General features: G+C 37.3%; 1 protein-coding gene across 1 annotated transcript; it reads left to right on the top strand.

Annotated features, from left to right (window-relative positions):
* Positions 1–782: 782 nt before the first annotated feature.
* Positions 783–18,598, top strand: LOC120420697 (uncharacterized). Its single transcript, XM_039583791.2, has 5 exons — positions 783–1,022; positions 6,198–7,332; positions 7,394–7,733; positions 7,794–7,935; positions 17,915–18,598. Exons 1-5 carry the CDS (start codon positions 956–958, stop codon positions 18,382–18,384), a joined length of 2,154 nt encoding a protein of 717 aa, XP_039439725.1. The 5' UTR covers positions 783–955; the 3' UTR covers positions 18,385–18,598.
* The last annotated feature ends 1,464 nt before the right edge of the window (positions 18,599–20,062 follow it).

Raw genomic sequence — 20,062 nt, 5'->3', positions numbered from 1 at the left:
TTTACTAAATTTAACTTATTTTTACTTATAGATGAATTCATCTGAATTTCTTCAACTTAATTTATCTTCATTGAACTTAAATTAACTTGATTTAACTTAATTTAACTTTATTTAACTTAGCTAATATCAACTAAATTTTAATAATTAATACTAATTTAAAGTTATTAAAACTATTTTGGTTAGTAAATTTATAATAATAATGTTATCAAATTCAGTTATTTAAACCAATAGGACCAGTTTAAATTAATTTAAACATATTAATTCTACTTTTATTTATATAGGCTAGTTTTAAATAGGTTGATTGGCTTTTATTGTAATCAAAAACTCTTTGAATAAACATTTTAATCTGTTTTGTTTTTTATCACCCTATTCGTATTGATCACCCTAACCACTCTAAACTGAATCCGGAAATACTAAAGAAGAAGAAGCACCCCCAAAATGCGCCCCGTTCCGCCATCGCTTTTTTGCCCGTTATCGTGGTCAAAACGGGCCCAAAAGCGTGCCACAGACGGGCGTAACACAGCGGCCAAAATGCGTAACGCCCGCCTAAATGTTGCATTCTGGCACGCAATGGGCCACAATGAGGGGAAAAAGCGTGCTGAAAATCGGGCCCGCTTTCAGGCAAAACGTCCCCGCTTTTTGGACGTTTTCCGCCCATTTTTCTATGTGGGAGATTCCCGCACTTCACTGACATCTCGTCCGGTAACTCACCAACCACCCGACGACACGCGGTGAGTGCCCCCTTTGACTTTGCCGTGTGTTGTTGTTTACCGCTACATGCATGTAAATATCCGAGAACTCAGCGAGCTCTCTCGCTCTCTCTTTGCTGTTTTTCGTTACTCGCCGTCACTTTTTCCGTCAGTCTCGCTGTAAATGGTTGACAGTAAATTTGCTGCGTGTAATTTTTCTTGATGTGGTAATTCGCGTGTTGGATGTTTGCAAAGTGCGCCCCAAAATGGACGAGTTTGTGATGCAGACGCTGCAAAAGTGGAACCTCGCTGATTTGGTGGAACGTTTTCGGGGTAAGTTGAAGGGAAATCTTGTTGAAATGGGCGGTATGTAAATTAGTACTCGTGTGATGTGCGGATGGAGGAACGTGCTCGCTCGGTAAAAGTACAGGGTTTGTAGTTGTTGTTGTTGCTGCTGCGGTTGTTATTGTTGTAGGGTCATGTCACGTAAAGCTTTCGTTTGAGTGTGTGAATTTAGGTTTTTACTTGCATGATGGGAACAAATTGTACATGTTTAATCATTGAGAAAAAAAATTAGTTAGTTGTTTCAAAATACGAGTGCCCATATTACCTCCTTAACCTGATAAAAAGTTGTAAACTAACAGGCTCTCGTCACAAATAAACAATCAATTACAATTACAATTACAACTCAGCTTTGGACAAATTAGCTCAAATTTTTTGTGTAGCCTCGTTAAACTGGTCCAATGTGCATGACGAAAGCCGGTCTTCAAAAAGTTTATTTAAAAAATGCAACAAAATGAAAAAAAAAACTATGAAAATTGAAATAATGAGCCATGGTTTAATTTATAATAAATATTAAAATTTAACTATTTGAATAAAACAATAAGCATAACAAAGAAAAATATATGTAGAGTGGACTAATAGGGTGGAATCGAAAATTGTTTTTTTCAGCAACACATTTTTTGGGTCCCTTTTAGGGTCCCAAACAACCTCCCAAAATTTAGTAGCGATTGGCTAAGCCCACGATTGGCGCAAAGCGAATGAAATTTGTATGGAAATTACTATGGGAAAACTTGCATTTTCACATTTTTAAATTTACAAAATTCATGTTTTAATACTTCATGAAACTAACACCGTAGAAGTATAGCCCTGAATGTCTTGAACAACTCTTCCGAAACAAACATTCAATATTACGCCCTTTTAAAATGTTAGTATCGGTTAAAAATTTTGAAAATATTTTTTTTGAAAAGATCGAAAAATTTCACAAATGTTTCATATTTTAACATTGAAAATCGGACCATTAGTTGCTGAGATATCGACATTAGAAAATGGTGTGTTGTTTGGGTGGGACTTAGAAAACATCAATTTTCCTGTTTTTAAACCTTTGCATGGCAATATCTCAGCAACTAAGGTTCGTATCAACAAAGTTCAAAAATGCAAAATATAGAGAATTTCCTCAGATTCTCAAAAATATTTTTTTTTCAAAAGTGGGCAAACATGTGCACTAATTTTTAAAAATGAAAAACTGCGACTATTTTCAAAAAAGTCACCTAAAAATGGATTTAACCTTGAAAACGGTGCACTTTATCAAAATTTCACTAAAGTGCTTTTTGATTTCAAAATTGATTTTACATCGAAAAATGAAGTTGAAAAACTTTTGCGACCACTTTTTCGATTTTTTGAAAAAATCAGTATTAATTCAAAAATTCATAACTCGCTCAAAGATTTTTTGCACAACCTGTAAATTTCTGAAAAATTGGCATTTTATGTCCCCTAAAACATATCAAAAAATAAAAAAAATTAAAATAGTGTTTTTTTGCAAATCAAGTTTTAGTGACAAAAATTTAAATAAAAAATCACCAAATTTTTTTTACCGTGTATCATTTTTTTGCAGTGTAGTCCATATCCATACCTACAACTTTGCTGAAGACACCAAATCGATCAAAAAAATCCTTCAAAAGATACAGATTTTTGAATTTTCATACATCGTTTTTGTATGACCAGCTGCCAAATTTGTATGGAAAATTATATGGACAAACTTATGATGCAAAATGGCTTCTTTGGGCATACCGAAGGCACCAAAAAAGTTTCATTCGGATTAAAAAATACAAAAATTAAAATTAAAGAAAAAAGACTGATTTCGTAGAGAATTGCTCAAAGTTTGTATGGAAGAAAATTACTTACAATGATGTTGTCTTATTTTAAAAACAATGTTAACCTTTTTCTTTATTGCTAGAAGCATAAAGAGAAGCTGAACCCATAAAATATAGCTGACAAATGGACAAGGAAACCATCAGACAATTTGAATTGAAAAATAAAGCTAACTTTTTATTTTCATTAGTCTTTTCTTAATTTTTCATCGCTAGTTCGGATACATTTTTAGTATCTTGCCACGGTTGAAAAATAATATTTTTCGAAGTTTTTCCATGGGATGTTTCATCATGATGAAATTGATTTTCCCATTCTTGTTCAATGAAAATAATATCTTCTTGATATGAGTTATTGACGTACACTATGTCAACACGGTATGCATGCGTGATGTGCAACATCGCCACTGTTTGAATGTTTCCGTTGTTGCCCAACTCGCTGGCTCCTTTATTTTTTCAAGTCCAGGTGATTTCATGTTTTGAGAAGCCTCATCCAAAGAATAGTACGAAGTTTTCAGATTTTTCAGGTTGCGGGTTTTTATTATGCAATCCGATCCATCCGCTGCGACACAAGAACAAATAGCCTGGATTTTTTTCTGAATATGATCGTTCAGTAAAGAGTAGCTAGTGTTTCTTCATTAAAGACCACTCATATACTTCCATTAATTACTTAGTGAGTCCACGATCCCTAGAAAAATCGTTAGAGGGTAGTCAAATAAATAGTAGGTTGTTATTGCACACTTTGCACCACATTCTCTACCCTTACAAATCATATCTGCATACCAAATATTTGCACACAACATTAATTATTGTTCATTTAGTTTCAATTATTCGCCATTACTGTTGAAATTTCCATTTTCATGTCCAGAATTCAAAATCATGAAGTTTGATTGCCATACTACCTAAACATGCATGGTTAGGTAAACATTCAAACAGAGGCGATATTCCTTGTTGCGTTGCAGACCACTTCCCGAACACGGACGGGAACATCAAGTATCTAAATGGGAATTGTTACGGATCGAGCCCTTCAAGTTTGTGGACTGTATTATTGGGGGGTTTCATTGCTCGTCCAGAGCACACGCGGGTCAACGACCTTTCTTCAAAACACGACCGAAAAAGAACACGGTTTGTTGTGCGCACTAAACTTTATTCGCGACGATCGGGCGGAGTACAAATCACGCGGGGGGGTTCTGGTGAACCGAGCCGTTTGGGTGTTGGCTGAATACTTAACTTTATTTACATTACGATCTTACATCGAACCTTCCTAATGCCGTCGGGCTCTCCCGTGCGGCTCTCTTCTCTTCAGTTTTCCTCTCGCAGTTCATTTTCAAAGTGATCTAATTAGTAGGGTAAAAGGCGCAATGTTACATTCAAGGACCGTTTCCAAACAGGAATCGTCACTCAAAAACCTACTTTAATTAGAGCTTGACACCTCTTTCAACCATTCTGAAACCTTGTCAAGATCATTCCAGTTGGCTGCAGTGATCAAAACCCGGCGCTGATGTTCGCCTCGTGATGCTAAGTCGATTCTTTTCCCCAGGTTGAATTTAATTGTGTGACCTGATAAAGCTCTCTAGGCCGGAGCTGATCTTCTTCATCCCTGTTGAATTGTTTAGCCTTAGTGTTTTGCCGACCTGAAAAACAATATTTAAAGGTAGTAATTGCCAGTTGATTGCTGAAAAAGCGTTCGGTATATATCCGTCGTTTGTATTTCCTCTTTCCGGTGCCGGGCTTATTGTACCATCGTACCATTCATCGTTTTTGAAAACTCGCAATTCTTCCAACGCCAGTCAAGATGAAATGTTTGGGCAATATCCCATAAACAGTGTACACTTAAATTCTATAATAGTTTAAATACTGAGACTGTATGCAAAAATAGCGCATCCCTAACACGGACGCGTCCGGTGAAATTTCGTTCGTGGTCTTTAGTCTGTGCTTCCTCAGACATCATTTCTTTTGGTAATTCGCATCGTTCAATTACAATTGCCATGGCTATGGATTAGGTTGCGATGAATATTTTGGGCCTGAGGATATATTCAATTATTTGTAGCTAGCGGCACTCTAGCTTCTTCTTTTAAACTGTGGAAATCACAACATTTATTGGCAGCTTGGACACCAAAGCCATCGATATTTGTTTGAAAAACGTTGAACCAGTTCCACGTTGTGGCCTGTTAGCTTTGGGTTGCCGAAGAAGCGTTTTGCAGTTTTGCTGTTTTTTGCACTTTCTCTTTTCGATGTCGGCTCGCTGATACTAAGACCATTTTTTAAGTCTTCTTCAAAATTAATTGAATTATTTAGAATTATTTATTAAACACAAGCCTTACCCGACAAACTTCGTTCTGCCTTTTTTTTCGTTTGTTGACGTTTTCAACTTTTCTGCTTATTCAGCCTTCTGTGATCAAAATTTGGTTTTACGTAACTTTTCCCATACTATCTGCAGATTTTCCGGATTCGGTTCCAGAGTTTCCAAAGTTCTTTTTGGCGTAAGAACCTTCCTTGGACTTATGGAGCGGCCGTGGCTGACTTGTTACGGTGTTCGCTTTGTAAGCGAATGGTCCTGGGTTCGATTCCCATCTGCTCCCAACGAGAAAGTATAGGAAATATAAATCTTGAAACTCTGAACATGAACGAAAAATCAAAGTCGCTCGAATCGGGGTTCGATCCCCCGTCCTTTGGGTTGGTAAGCAAAAATGCTAACCACTAGGCCATCGCGACTTGGTGTGCTATGACTGGAATTAGGAATACTGTTACTATCAACTATATACGCGCTGGGTCCTTGTCCATTTGACAAGGGTTCGGAAGTTCTAAATAACGTTTGAATCCGATTGGTGCAAACGTTCTTCAGGGCGGGGCTTGTCGATAAAGCTGAAGTACTTCGCGCTCGGCTAGCCAGCGTAGAAATGGGTCACCGAAGCTCGGCAGAGTTTACACCTTCCAAATGCCTATGCGAGTTATTTGCATGTATAGAATGTAGATCTAAAAAATACATGGAAACAACTCAATTTGTAAGAAGTGGCCGCGTGGTCCCGTTTGGTTGGTTGCACACACACACACACAAGAACCTTCCTTGGACTTATACGAACCCAACGCAACAAATAGCACGTCGATCCAACATTTCGTGTTGAATTGATTTGCGTTCGAACAAAACCGTTGAAATTTTTTGTATAGATTTTTAGAATGCCCTTTACCTCAGTCTCCTGTTCATTAAAAATTTCATCGTTTTTCCAAAGTTCCATTTTTCCACTGTCAGCTTACATAAATATTCAGGAAATGTTCCATAACCCTAATATACACTTTCATTTCTCAAATTTGTCATTAAATCTGATTATATGTACTAAAATTACAATTTTTCTATTCCCAGATGAGGAAGTCAACGAGGAAGCCTTCTCCGTGCTCACCCCGGACATCATCAAGGAGCTCGTCCCGAAGCTGGGCAAACGGGCCATCTTCAACGCCCGGTACGCCGAGTTTAAACAAACCCTGGAGCAGGAACAAGACGCACCGCCATCGATTCCACTGACCACTGACCAGCAACAAACCGTTGACCAGCTACCGGCCCCCCCAACCCTGTACCCAATGCCCAGCGTCGAACCCAAAGATCAGCAGCAGTGCAGCGCCCAGAGCTTCGAGTCGTACTTTCTGCAGCAGTTGAAACCGCACAACAGTGGGCCACCTTCGGTTCCGGAACCGCTGAACGATTCGTTCGGGCTGAACATCGACGACGAACCCACCATCAAGCGGATCAAGCTGGAGATTTACGAGGGCGAAGAACTGTCCAAAAACGGGCAGGAGGACGACGGGTTTGACGGTGGCCAGATGGAGTCGTTTTCGGAGGAATCGTTTCACGCGGGAGATTGCACGGAGCTGGGGGATGGAGCGGAACGGTTGCGCACGTTGCTCAGTCAGTCGCCGTTGACGCGGGGACTGCTGGAGGCCAAGTGTTTGGATAAATCACAGCGGATTCTGCTGACCAACACCGTGGTGCAGTATTTGATATCGATCAGCAAGGATGGCAGAATTCCAACGAAAACCTTCCAGTACTGGCGCAACGCCATCCTGTCGCTGTGGCCAACGCAAGTGATGAGTGATTACTTCAGAAAAGGCAACGGAAGACTCCAGGATCGGTTCCATTACGTGAACCGAGCAAAAAAGGAGGAGTTGAATCGGGTGCGCGAGCAGCACCTGTTTGCGTCGGCGGTGGACAGCGTGGCTGCTGCCATGGCGGCGACGGCGGCTCCCTCTGCCGGAGAAGGATCGTCCTCGGCCCAGCGAAGTGAGGATGACTCGTGGGATGGACAGGACGGAACCAGCGATGGTAATGGTGGCATCGAGGCTAGCCCCGAGGAGGAGGAACAAACCGTCGCCGAGCTGAGGAGCGTCATTTCAAAGTGTTTTGTGCTCAAGCACACGCTGAAGGCGCAGTTTCTTACGCCAAATCAGCGGAACTCGCTGGCCAGTGCGATCGTCGATTACCTGATGGACAAGAACGGTGGACCGTAAGTGTTGAAACAAACTTTAAATCAGCCAAATGTAATCAAAACCCTTAAACCCATCCAGCATCTCCATCAACGAAATGGTCACGTACGCGCAGGCCATCGAGCGGCTCTACCCGAACGAGAACGCGTCGATCTACCTGCGGCGGGCGTGCAACCGGGCCCGGGTCAACGGCAAGCTGTACGACCGGTACACGTACGTGAAGCGCAAGGGGAAGGCGTGGGACGATTTCCTGGACGAGCGCACCCAGTACGGGCAGCTGCGCGAGATGCAAGACCTGGAAAAGGCGCGGCCACTGTGGACCGAGTCGCTGAAGGTGCGCCAGGAGATGACGCGCAAGTTTAGTCCGGTTAAGATTCTGAACTCGTTTACGTTCCTGAAGGAGCCGGAGGGGTACAAGTTGGTGAGTAGACGTTACTTTTAGGAGAAAACTGTCTAAATTTAGCAAGTCTATTTATTTTAGCTTCTGGAAGACTTTGAGCGAGAGCTTCCGGACATGAAGAACACCTTCCAGGAACACTGGCCACAGACGGCCACCAGCATCTACCGTTACGTTCTGGATACCAACTTCCTTGTTGGCATTTCCGAGTTCAACGTAGAAGATTGTAAGTGCAACAAAGGCTTATTTTTATTTAATCAAAAACTTTCCTTTAAGACGAATCACAAACAACGTGGACGCTTTTTCCATGTCTTTCCTATTTTTGGAGTGATCGAAAGAATTATCTGATAAGCCACGCGGTCTTGAGATAAGCTTCAATTTGTCGTAAAATCAAGCTTTGAACTTTTCCTCTGAAGATTATATTTTTCGAATTTAAAGAGACCAACTTTACTCTTCTAAAACCTTCCCTATGAGTCGATTACAGATTTGATCAAATTGAGTTCTGCAAAAATCTAGGATCATTCTTACAAATCCCTGGAAACAAGAATCGTCCCGATTGGTTGAGTTATGCCCGAGAACTAGCGAGTTGAAGTTACCGTTCCAACTTTTTTGGAGCCTAGGGCGTGGAATGTTAAGAGACGAAAACTGCCCCTGATCGCATGGATGTCCCTTATGCACTTTCATCACTTTTGAGTTCTTGTTCTAAGTTATAATCCTGAAATAATCTGATTATAAAAATTTATAAATTTGGTTTTAAATCTTTACGGAAATAGTAGCTTAGGGGAAGAATACAACATTATATCGATAGTTATCGTAATTTTGAAGATACTAAAATGTCTGTAACAAAAATCTGGGTGCAAAAGCTGTGGTTAATGTGCACCGTTAATTCTCATCGAAACAGTCTCAGAAACCAATGCACAGTGGTCCAGATCGCAAAATAAAGTTGGAAATGGATTTTCCGATAAATGGTGAATTTTTGTAAATGAAAAGGGGCAACTTTTGGTTTGGTTGAAAATTAGGGTGGTTCACGATTAGGATGAATTTGAAAATCTAACTTTTCAGTAATATTTTTGGGAACTTGTTTTGTCTTCTTAAAAGTTGTTGGAATCTATGACATTTCCCCGAAACCCATATTACCGAAGGGACATTTTCCCGAATGCCACTTCCCCGAAAAGACACTTCCCCTAATAGTCATTTCCCCGAATTCCATTTACCCGAATTTCCCATTTCCCCTAATCGTCCACATCCCCGAATGCCATTTTCCCGAATGGGCCACAATCTCGAATGCCACTTACCCGATTAGTCATATCCCTGAATAGTCATTTCCCTGAATGCCATTTCCCCAAACGCGGTCAAGCGGAAATGGCATTTTAAAAGAAAAAAAAAATGATGACAATTTTTATCACATCAAATTGCATATAATATTTCTTGAAAGGTTAGTATTGGCTCTGAATGGTCAATTTTCTTTTTGGTTTCATTCAGAACAGACGTAGCATTTTAGAGGGGAAGGGGTGTTGAAAGGTTTGGTACTATTCATTCAAATACAATGAATATTGTTACAGACTTTGTTTTATATATTCTCAACACAAATATGTTTTTCTTATAGACATGATAATAATAATGCAAAAGAAGTTTTGTTATTATTTATGATTCAAAAAACATACCGTGCGATTTTCGTAGTACAGAACCCCGTTCACACTGATCATTTTATTCACATTAATGGTTTGGGATTTGGCGAAAAGAATAATCAACAAAAACTTTAAATAAAATTTGTACCAGCCTTATGTACCTATTTGTCCGATTTTTGGGTTTTTGAACAAAATTCGAAAAAAATACAAATTTCCTTGCAAATTTCTCAAAAACAACATCTAATTGTGCGGTTGAATACAAATGTTAATTGAACAAAAAAAAATCTAGTACAGTCCAGACTCGATTATCCGAAGGCAATTCGAATCACGAAAAAAAAAATTAGGGTGCCTAATTTTTTATTGTCGAGCTTAAGTATGACCCCTAAACTACGTTTTAGTGATTTAAAACTTTTAAATCCAAGATGGCAGCCAATATGGCGGTGTTGAAATATTGAAAAAATGCATTTTATTATTTAATAGGCAATCGACTATTCAAATTTGACTAAAATGGAGGCTTCGAATAATCGAGTCTGGACTGTAATTGGGTCCTAAAATTAAGCTTAAATTTATGATATTATTGTTCAAAACGATAAAGCTTATTTTTCTAAGTACAATGACCCTTTGAACGACCGCAAAGGATTTAAAATGGATTTTTAATTCAATTTCTAAAAATTCACTTCACGGCCCTTCTTGGCAGAAAAGCTCCTACTTGACAGCTCGTTCCAAGGGGACCATAGTTGATCCATCGAAAAAATGTTGTCCTGTCAAAAAAAAATTTTTTTTTGCATGAAAATGAAAAAAAACGTTATCAGAAATGGTTTCTTACCGTTTTTCATAAAAAATGACAAAGGGCTTTACTGGTACCCAATTTACAACATTTAATCAACAGCATACCCGAAAAAGTTGTTTGTTCGGTAAAATTGAGAAAGAAAATAACTGTTATTCATGGAAAAAGGGTTTAGCGAAAATGATGATTAGGCGATATGAAAATTCGGGAAAATTTAAATTCAAATAAACGGCAATTGACGGAAGTGTCACTTCGGGGAAATGGCATTCGGGGAAATGGTCGTTTGGGGGAAATGGCATTCGGGGATATAGCCGATTAGGGGAAATGATATTCGGGGATATGACATTCGGGGATGTGGCTGATTAGGGGAAATGATATTCGGGGATGTGGCCAATTAGGAGGAATGATTTTCGGGGAAATGGCATTCGGGGAAATGTCATTCGGGGAAATGAGCTAGACCCATGTATAGATAGCATCTGAGCAAAACTTAGAAATCACCTTAAAAATAAGTTTTTTGAACGTGGCAATTCAGGGTTAAGTTTAAGAGAAAAGTGATGTTCGGAGCACTTATAGAACTCAAAAATTTAATGGAAAGACATATATTTGAGCAATTTTCAAATTTCGTTAGGGTGGACCGAAATGTTTTTACCTTGAAAAATTAGACTTTTACAAATGAAGATGTCTCGAGTTTAAAGAAAAATACCCCTGATTTTTTTTTCAGCGTTTAAAGTCCTGGATATCCTTTTTCAAATGCAATCTGGTTTGCGCCTTTTCGAGATATTTAAGTTTTAAATTTGCATCTTTTTTTCCTTCCTGGCTGTAACAGATGATTTCTTTACATTTGATAGTAGAAGGCGTTGATTACGAGATAAAATTTTCGTGTCTTCGACAAAATTGCTTGGATTGGCAAGTCCAACAACTTTTTAGAAGACAAAAAAATCCCAAAAATATTCCTGAAAAGTTAAATTTTAAAAACCACCCTAATTTTCAACCAAACCAAAAATTGCCCCTATTCATTTACAACAACTCTTCTGAAAAACGATACTTAATCCACCTTTAGGTGGTTGGTGCCTTCCTCACATTCATAAAGTCAATACATTCAGTAAAAATAGCAACATTCCCTTAACATGTTTAACAAATCAATTTTATTACTGATTTCTTTTGATAGGGTTCGCAGACCTTCAATTTTTATGGCTCATCAGCAAGGTCTGATAAAAAAAAACCTATCCAACGAAAGTTCACATGGAAGATTCAGACAATATTTTTATCAAAATATCCCAGATCCGGCCTCCAGAAAGTATATAAATAACACTTAAGTGCCAATTACTTTTGATAGGGTTGTCAGATCCTTGATGTTTTAGGCTCATTTGAAAGGTCTTTCAATTATCTAACTAACGATGGGCCGCATGATTGACCCGGACATCATTTTTACTGAAATATCTGAGATCCGGCCTCCAAAAAATGTATAAATAACACTTAAGTGCTAATAACTTTTGATAGGATTGTCAGATCTTCAATGTTTTGGGCTCATTGGAAAGGTCTTTTTCAAGGGGTTTCCAGCATCGTGTCAGACTGGTCACTAATCCGGAATTACTTGGAATTTGAGCAAGTAATTCTGTAATTCCGGATTTACTGAGTAATTCCAGAGTAATCCTGGTAATTCCTAATAATCCCAGTAATACTGGTAATTCCATGATTCTTGTTTGTGAAAACATACTTCAGAAAATAATAAAATAATAAAAAATAACTGTTTAAAAGATAATTTCGATAAACCTTTTATAATTTTATTTATTGCCTATTAATTTTCATGTATGAAATCAAAATTATAGCTAGTACGGGATCATTCGGATTTTGAGTAAGTAATTCCAGAATTACTCCGCAATTCTGCAGTAATTCCTATAATTCTGGAATTACCTAGTAATTCGAGTAGTTCCATAGTTACTCAGTAATTCGTGTATTTCCCATTAATTCAAGTAACTACTAGTAATTCTTAAAAGGTAAATCGGCAGAATGCATTTTGCTTTTCCTTGATGCTTTTTATGGTTGTAAGAAGTACAGAGCGGATTCGAAATGTCCGCCAATTTGGATGCTCTCTAATTCAAATGTATTCGGATGAAAAACACTCAAACGTCAAAATCAGTTGTCAGTTGTAGGGCGTCCAATTTTCCAGGGTTTTGAGTTTACCGGAAAACGGAAAAAAAATATATTTTTTATCCCGGGAAATTTTTGAAAACGTCATGAAATCTATGTTTTCTTTATATTAGTTAGGTTTTTAAAATCAAACTATTAGCACAATACTATTAAAATCAATCTAAACAGGGATAGCACTTTTAGATAGTTTTGAAGATTTTTTTTGTTCTTTGTTGTGCTTTGAATGTTAAATGCACTCGAACTGATTTTGGAGTTTTCAAAATGATGTTGATATTTACCCAATTGTTCGATGATTTCCAAGCAGGACGTCTAATTTTCCCAGGTTTTGAGTTTCCCGGAAAACGGGAAAAATATTTATTTATTCCCGGGAAGTTTTTAGTTTTTGAAAAAGTCATAAAATCTATGTTTTTTTTATATTTGTTATGTTTTTCAAGCTTTAAATTTATAGAATTAGCTCAATACTATTAATATCAATCTAAACAAGGATAGCAGTTTTTAGATAGCTTAACATTCCAACGCCCAAGAGTTCAATTTGTTGGGTGGTGACGCGCGGTCAATTATGTGGCATTGTGTGTGAAAAGAAAAGAATTTTATTTCGTGTTTCATCCTGATTGGCTTGCTCAAGTCCTTCCTACATCATCGTTGATCGGGAGGCACGACGTCGTGTGAATTGTTGCATTAAAATAAGTTTAAGTATTACTGTAAATGACTGTAAAAAAGTCCTTCCTATATCATCAATGTCGTCTGGGTAATCGTGATGAAAAATTACATTTATTCAGTATTTAAATACCTGTGCGCGAGTGTTTTGGTGTGCTAATTAGAAAGACCTTCCCATAGCATCGTTGCTCGGAAGGCTCGCCGACGGGTTTGTTATTAAAGTCCTCCCCATAGCATCGTAGCTCGGGAGGCATCGAAAAGCCAATACCTTATCCTACTAACCCAAAAAAAAAATAATCACGTGATGCTTGAAGGTCTCAAGCGGTATCAACAAGTATATAGCGAAAAACTATGTGCTTGATGAGTCTGCAACTTCAACTATCGGACTAATATTCCTCCCTTTCGTTGAACTGCAGGCTTCTTGGGAGGGCGCCGGTATTGACTAATAAAGTCGGGGTCTTCAGGGGTTAAACAGTGAACGGATGGTTGGCTCCCACTGATCATTTTTGATTCATTGTTTAACTTCAGCTGATCTGTCAATAACGGAGTAGCAGCTCATTGGCAGTCAACCATGCTCATGCTCATGCTCAGCTTAACATTCCAACGCCCAAGGCTCCAAAAAAGTTGGAACGGTAACTTCAACTCGCTGGTTCTCGGGCATAACTCAACCAATCAAGATGATTCTTCTTTCCAGTGATTTGTTAGATGTTAAGATGATTATAGAACTTTGCAGAACTTAATTCGATCAAATCTGTAATTTTTGCGATCAAAAACATCGTTCCAACTTTTTTTTTCGCGCGTAAAAAAAAAATCGCAAAAAATTCCGCGGCGGCAGTCGTTTTAAAAAGATGGAACGATGTTTTTGATCGCAAAAATGACAGAATTGATCGAATTAAGTTCTGCACGATTTTAGGATCTAGACATTCTTACAAATCACTGGAAACAAGAATTGTCCCGATTGGTTGAGTAATGCCCGAGTACCAGTGAGTTGAAGTTACTGTTCCTCCTTTTTTGGGAGGCTTGGGCGTCTGTGTAAGTTGGACATGCGTTGGGCGTTCCAGTGTTAAACAAATTTTTGCTGTTCTCTTTTGTGCTTTGAATTTCATATGCACCACATTTCTAATTCAAATTAAATAAGTATCTTATAAATATTTATTTTTTATTTATTTCTATATGACATGAATAAAACAGCTTGAAAATTGGTTTAAGATGTCTAAAAACAAAAATGATAACAAATAAAATGGTACCAATTTAGGTAAATTTTAGAAAAGTTTAAACTTATTAATTGTAATACTAATGTAATTTCCAGGCCAAATTATGATTTTTGCTTAATTTCGGAAATTCCCCGTACAACATATAAAAATCCCGGGAATTTTGTGCCGGGAATTCCCGGGATGGACGTACTATTGCCAAGCACGTGGTTTTGTGCATTTGACAGCTGTCATTCGATCCAATTCTCAATATGCTGGAAGCTAGGCAGTAATTCCAAGTTATTTTTATAAATTTGAGCAATTCTGCGTGGTTTCTGGAAATCCCAAGTAATTCTGGGTAATCAAAATAATTCATGACATATTGCCAGTAATCCTGGTAATTCCATTTAGACTGGTCAGTAATACTTGATGCTGGAAACCCCTTGGTCTTTTTAATACCTTTCTGAAAATGTATAACATGATAGGGTTTCTTGCAAAAACCACCCTTTTTACAATCTTCCGGACATGCGCTAAATTCGTTTTTTTAGCATAACTTTTGAAGTACTTAACTAAACTTGCTGATTTTAAATAGAGACCTATGGGACCCCAAGACGGATCGAATAAGACTGGGTCTACGAGGTCGAATTAAGAAGTTCATTTTTCGAGTGATTTTATAGCCTTTCCTCAGTAAGGTGAGGAAGGCAAAAACACCAAAGCTCCAAAACTTCACTTTTTTCGGAAAATCCATTTTCCACTTAATTTTGCGATCTGGACCACTGGTCCTTTATTCAATGTTAACCTTCTACTGCTCAAATTTTTTTTTCGAAATTTTTTATATTTCCCTTTTTTAGGAGGTAATTTTGAGCAACTTTTTTTCTACGAAAAACTGTACTTCTCTTGTTTATGCTTTTCTTGTTTAATTTTTAGTATTTTAATTTGTATTTATGTTGTTTAGTTTATGTATTTTTTAAAAATTGTACAGTCACCTTTTCAATGTTTTGCTTGTTTTTTACATTTTCAGCAATAGAATAATAATATTATCATTCTAATTGTCTCTACGCATTTTAGAGGCATTGTGTGGGACACTTTGAAAATTACTGCATACTTATTTTTACCTAAACCAAAGAAATTTTAGTAAAAAACATAGCCAAAGCCAAAGCCCTAAACAAAAGTGACAAAGTCACATACAATAAGTTAAACTTTTAATCATTTTTTTTTCTAAAAAATTTAAAAGTTCTTTGTTCCAACGCTTTTGGAGATCAGAATTTGTTGAAAATTGATTTTTGCGATTTTTTGGTTCGAAGCCCGTTTAGATGCGAGCTTGGGTAAAAGAAAATAAAGAAATAAAAAAATCAACGAAAAAAAAACAATCAGGAATCATACATAGACACTGTTTAAAAACATCGAGAAACTGGATACTTTCAGGTAAAGAAAATCTTTAAAGCGGTGCATTATATTCCAAAAAATAAAGAAAAAAACAATGCATAGAATTGCTCTTTTACAAAATGCTAAATCTCACAGAAACAACGAATTTTAATTTTAAAACAAGCAAATTTGCTGAAAAAACTGATTAAAATATCAATTGTTTCTGCAAAAACATCTCCAAAATAATCAAAAATCAATCTGATCAACCAGTCTAGGAATGACAAACAATAGATTCCAAAACCGGTCTTCAAACCCTGCAGCCTAAAAGAGACCGTTAGCATTTGATACAGATTAATAGAGATGAACGAATAACATTTTTTGGGATTTAAATTTTCATCCACGACGACCAGTTGGGTCCAAAAAAGAAGCTAAGATTGCTGATATTATTGTTCACAACGATAAAGCTTATTTTTCTGAGTACAATGACCCTTAGTACGACCACACAGAGTTCGAAATGGAATTTGTGAAAATTAACCACGCGGTCCTTCTTGACAGGAAAGGTCTTACTTGACAGTTCTTTCCAAGGGGTCCATAGTTGATCCACCGAAAAAATGTTGTCTTGACATTTTTTTTTTGCATTAAAATGTATCTTTTCGTCGTTTTTTGTTTTAAAGATCTGACGATGTGCAGGCCAAGGATTGATACCTAAGAGCATGCAATGGCACTGATCTTGTTGCGTGCTCTTCGGTTGACGTCCACGTAAGGAACATCCTGGAAGGAGCGTAACTAACTACATCCGTAGTTCTGTTAGATCATCCGAATTATCTTGATCAGAACAGTATAGCTCTGGTTCCTTGCGAGTGTCCTATTTTCTTACCTCCACGTTGGCTTGGTTATCATGATGACCTAGCTGGTGGCCTGTGGAAACGGATCGTAAACCTTTGACCACCGCGGGTCAGAGTCGAGACGGCTAAAAGAAAGGGGCGCGACAATGTGGGAAAGGGAAGTAATTTGTGATTGTAGACGGTATTGTTTTGATTCGCAGTATGTTGAGTCAACTGCTGTGGATGTACCTGAAACATCGCACAACGGGGTTTCTCTTCTCTTCATTCTCAGCTACCACCTATCTTCTGTTTATTTTGTTTCACTGATTTTCTAACGCGGCTTCTGTTTGCTATCCTTCATTTGATTTCGATTTTACTCATTTGATTCTTTTATTTCTCAACGCTTTTCCACTCTATTTTACCAATTGATGCTGCTGTAACAAACTTTGTTTTGTTTTTATTTTTTCCTTAAAAATATACTTTTCCTTAATGTACTATTAATATCAAGTCTATTTATCATTCGTCTAATCTTTTTTTTTTTTTTTGATTTTATTGCGAATTTATTTATTTGAATAATTCTTTATCTGTCCTATAAATTATCATAACTATAATCTAAGCTTGTTTTGTATCTCTATTTATTAACTATTGGCTAATTTTACATCTAATACATCTAGCTTCTCATTTTTATTCTTCAAAATACGCTCATCATTCTCTTACTATTGATACTTGATTTTTATAAAATAAATTCTCTTTTACTGTCAATTGTTTTCAATCTTCACCCTTTTTTACAAACAAGTGAGGTTTGAGCCCTTACTCAATTTATGGAATGGTTAAAGGATTAACACAAATATTACTATTGTATTTTTGGTAAACTTTTATAACATGCTTAGGACCAAAAATTGTAACAAAACACCGCGACAAAAGAAATAGCAACAGATAAACACTACTCAACAATATGGAAGATTTCAGGAGAAAACAATACACAGTAAATAACAATTAGTTTTTGAATTCAAACTAAAAAATAAAACAGTTTTTGCTTTAATGAAAGTTGTTAGGCACACTTTAAATGGTTAGGCGCTTATACTTACATCAAACCCTACTTAATGTACCACCCCCGGCCGAGTTAAAATGCGTAACCGGAAAAGAAGGTGTGCATGCCTGGCACGAACACTCAAAGCGTGTTCTAGCGTGCTGCTCGTACTGACTCAGAGCAAGGGTGAGATGTAGGTGTAAGGGCAGTGCGTGTTCGTCGGGAACCTAGTGCATAAGATCGGTCAAGGCCCGTTCTTACACTGAAAATTGCGAATTGCGAAAGATCTGACGATGTATATAGAACAATAGCTAGCTTTTGTGTCACCTTATGTATTTCTTGTCTATTTAGACTGTTTATGTATATAATGACAAAATTGTTTAAGAGTGGTTCTCACGATCAATTGAAAAATATATATAAGAGAAATTCCATGCCAAATAGGGAATCGGTTGTACCGGACCCTCTCCAATTTCAACCATAGGTGCTTGTAACTTGGAGGGTCTCAAAAATTAAATATAACAAAAAATGACTTCAAAAATATTAACTTCTATTTTTCTCAATCTCCTTCCGCAGTCCAAACCGACATCGTCACGTCCTGCCTGATCATCCTCCCCCTCCTCTTCAAGATGTCCAAGCGCAACGAGAAAAAGTGGGCCCCCTCCCGGCTGGACGTTTGCCACAACTTTGTCCTGTACGCACGTGAATTCCGCGAGGCCGTCGATGCCCTAAAATGTCGCCAGCAGCAGCTGGAACGCTTCAAGAAACGCATCAACCCGACCGTGGTGGCCATCGGGCCGACCATCTCAACCATCGAAGTCGCCTATATCGTCATCCAGGACACCTTTTACCGGTTCGAGTCACTGCCGGAAGCGATCGAGGTGTGCGTGAAGATTGGGGCGGCCCTCGGGGTGCGGTATTTGGAGGAAGTGTCCGCACCGTGGTACTTTGTTCAGCGGTTCGTGATGAAGCTGGAACTGCCGTCGGATTTTATCAACTCCAGGGTGTTCACGGTCGTTGAGGCGCTCAACTTGCCGATGAGATAGAGGGGTGGGAATGCGCGCCAAAGTGATAGCTATAGACAGAAGCTGTTTTGTTAAGTTTTTTCCTTATCTTGAAATGACATTCATTTGAATTTACCGTACCAACAAAGGATTTGTAAAATCTTGCTCGATTAAACATGGTAATGCTATTGATATCCATTGACAAGCACTGAATGTGTTTCAATAATTTCTGTTGAAATCATAATTATAAAATGAAAATGAAACTGAAACACGATGTTTTTTATATCTTCGAAAGCAACACGACGAAGTTGACATACAAATTTGGCAGCTGTCCATACAAAAATGATGTATGAAAATTCAAAAATCTGTATCTTTTGAAGGAATTTTATGATCGATTTGGTGTCTTCGGCAAAGTTGTAGGTATGGATATGGACTACACTGAAAAAAATGGTACTCATTAAATTTTTTGGGGTATTTTTAATTTAACTTTTCGTCACTAAAACATGATTTGCAAAAAACACTATTTTTAATTTTTTTATATATGTTTTAGAGGACATAAAATGCCATCTTATGAATTTATGAATCATTACTGATTTTTTTTTCAAAAAATCTAAATATTGGTCGCAAAAAACTTTCAACTCCATTTTTCGATGTAAAATCTAATTTGCAATAAAAAATTACTGAAGTGAAATTTTGATAAAGTGCACCGTTTTCAAGTCATAGCCATTTTTATTTAAGGTAATTTTTGAGTATTGTCGCAGTTATTCAATTTTTTTTCAAATTAGTGCCCATGTTTGCCCACTTTTGAAAAAAATACTTTTGAAAAGCTAAGAAAATTCTCTATATTTTGCTTTCTCTAACATTGTTGATACGACCCTAAGCTGCTGAGATATTGCCATGCAAAGGTTTTAAAACAGGAAAATTTATGCTTTCTAAGTCTGATCCAAACAACCCACCATTTTCTAATGTCGATATCTCAGCAACTAATGGTCCGATTTACATTATTAAAATAAATATGAAACATTCAAGAAATTTTCCGTTCTTTTCGAAAACAATATTTTCAAAAAAATAAATCAACACGAACATTTCAAAAGAGTGTAATATTGAATGTTTGGTTCTTTTGAAATGTTAGTCTTGATTATTTTTTTTGAAAATAATGTTTTCGAAAAGTTCCGAAAATTTCACGAATAACATGGGTAATTCTCCGCCAACTCACACAGCAGTTGTCCCGACCCCTCTTCGATTTGCGTGAAACTTTGTCCTAAGGGGTAACTTTTGTCCCTGATCACGAAACCGAGGTCCGTTTTTTGATATCTCGTGACGGAGGGGCGGTACGACCCCTTCCATTTTTGAACATGCGAAAAAAGAGGTGTTTTTCAACAATTTGCAGCCTGAAACGGTGATGAGATAGAAATTTGGTGTCAAAGGGACTTTTGTGTAAAATTAGACGCCCGATTTGATGGCGTACTCAGAATTCCGAATAAACGTATTTTTCATCGAAAAAAACACTAAAAAAGTTTTAAAAATTCTCCCATTTTCCGTTACTCGACAGTAAAAATTTTTGGAACATGTCATTTTATGGGAAATTTAATGTACTTTTCGAATCTACATTGTCCCAGAAGGGTCATTTTTTCATTTAGAGCAAAATTTTTCATTTTAAAATTTCGTGTTTTTTCTAACTTTGCAGGGTTATTTTTTTGAGTGTAACAATGTTCTACAA

This window comes from Culex pipiens, chromosome 3, assembly GCF_016801865.2.
Source record: "Culex pipiens pallens isolate TS chromosome 3, TS_CPP_V2, whole genome shotgun sequence".
Taxonomy (NCBI): Eukaryota; Metazoa; Arthropoda; class Insecta; order Diptera; family Culicidae; genus Culex; species Culex pipiens.
Note: the sequence above shows the minus strand (reverse complement) of the source record. Positions and strands in the feature narration are given on the sequence as shown.

Bases quoted from the DNA above. Each gene is read 5' to 3' on its own strand.
- LOC120420697 (XM_039583791.2), top strand. From the start codon at position 956: ATGGACGAGTTTGTGATGCAGACGCTGCAAAAGTGGAACCTCGCTGAT. The intron at 1,023-6,197 runs GTAAGTTGAAGG...TTCTATTCCCAG, and splicing joins TTTGGTGGAACGTTTTCGGG to ATGAGGAAGTCAACGAGGAA. The intron at 7,734-7,793 runs GTGAGTAGACGT...TATTTATTTTAG, and splicing joins AGCCGGAGGGGTACAAGTTG to CTTCTGGAAGACTTTGAGCG.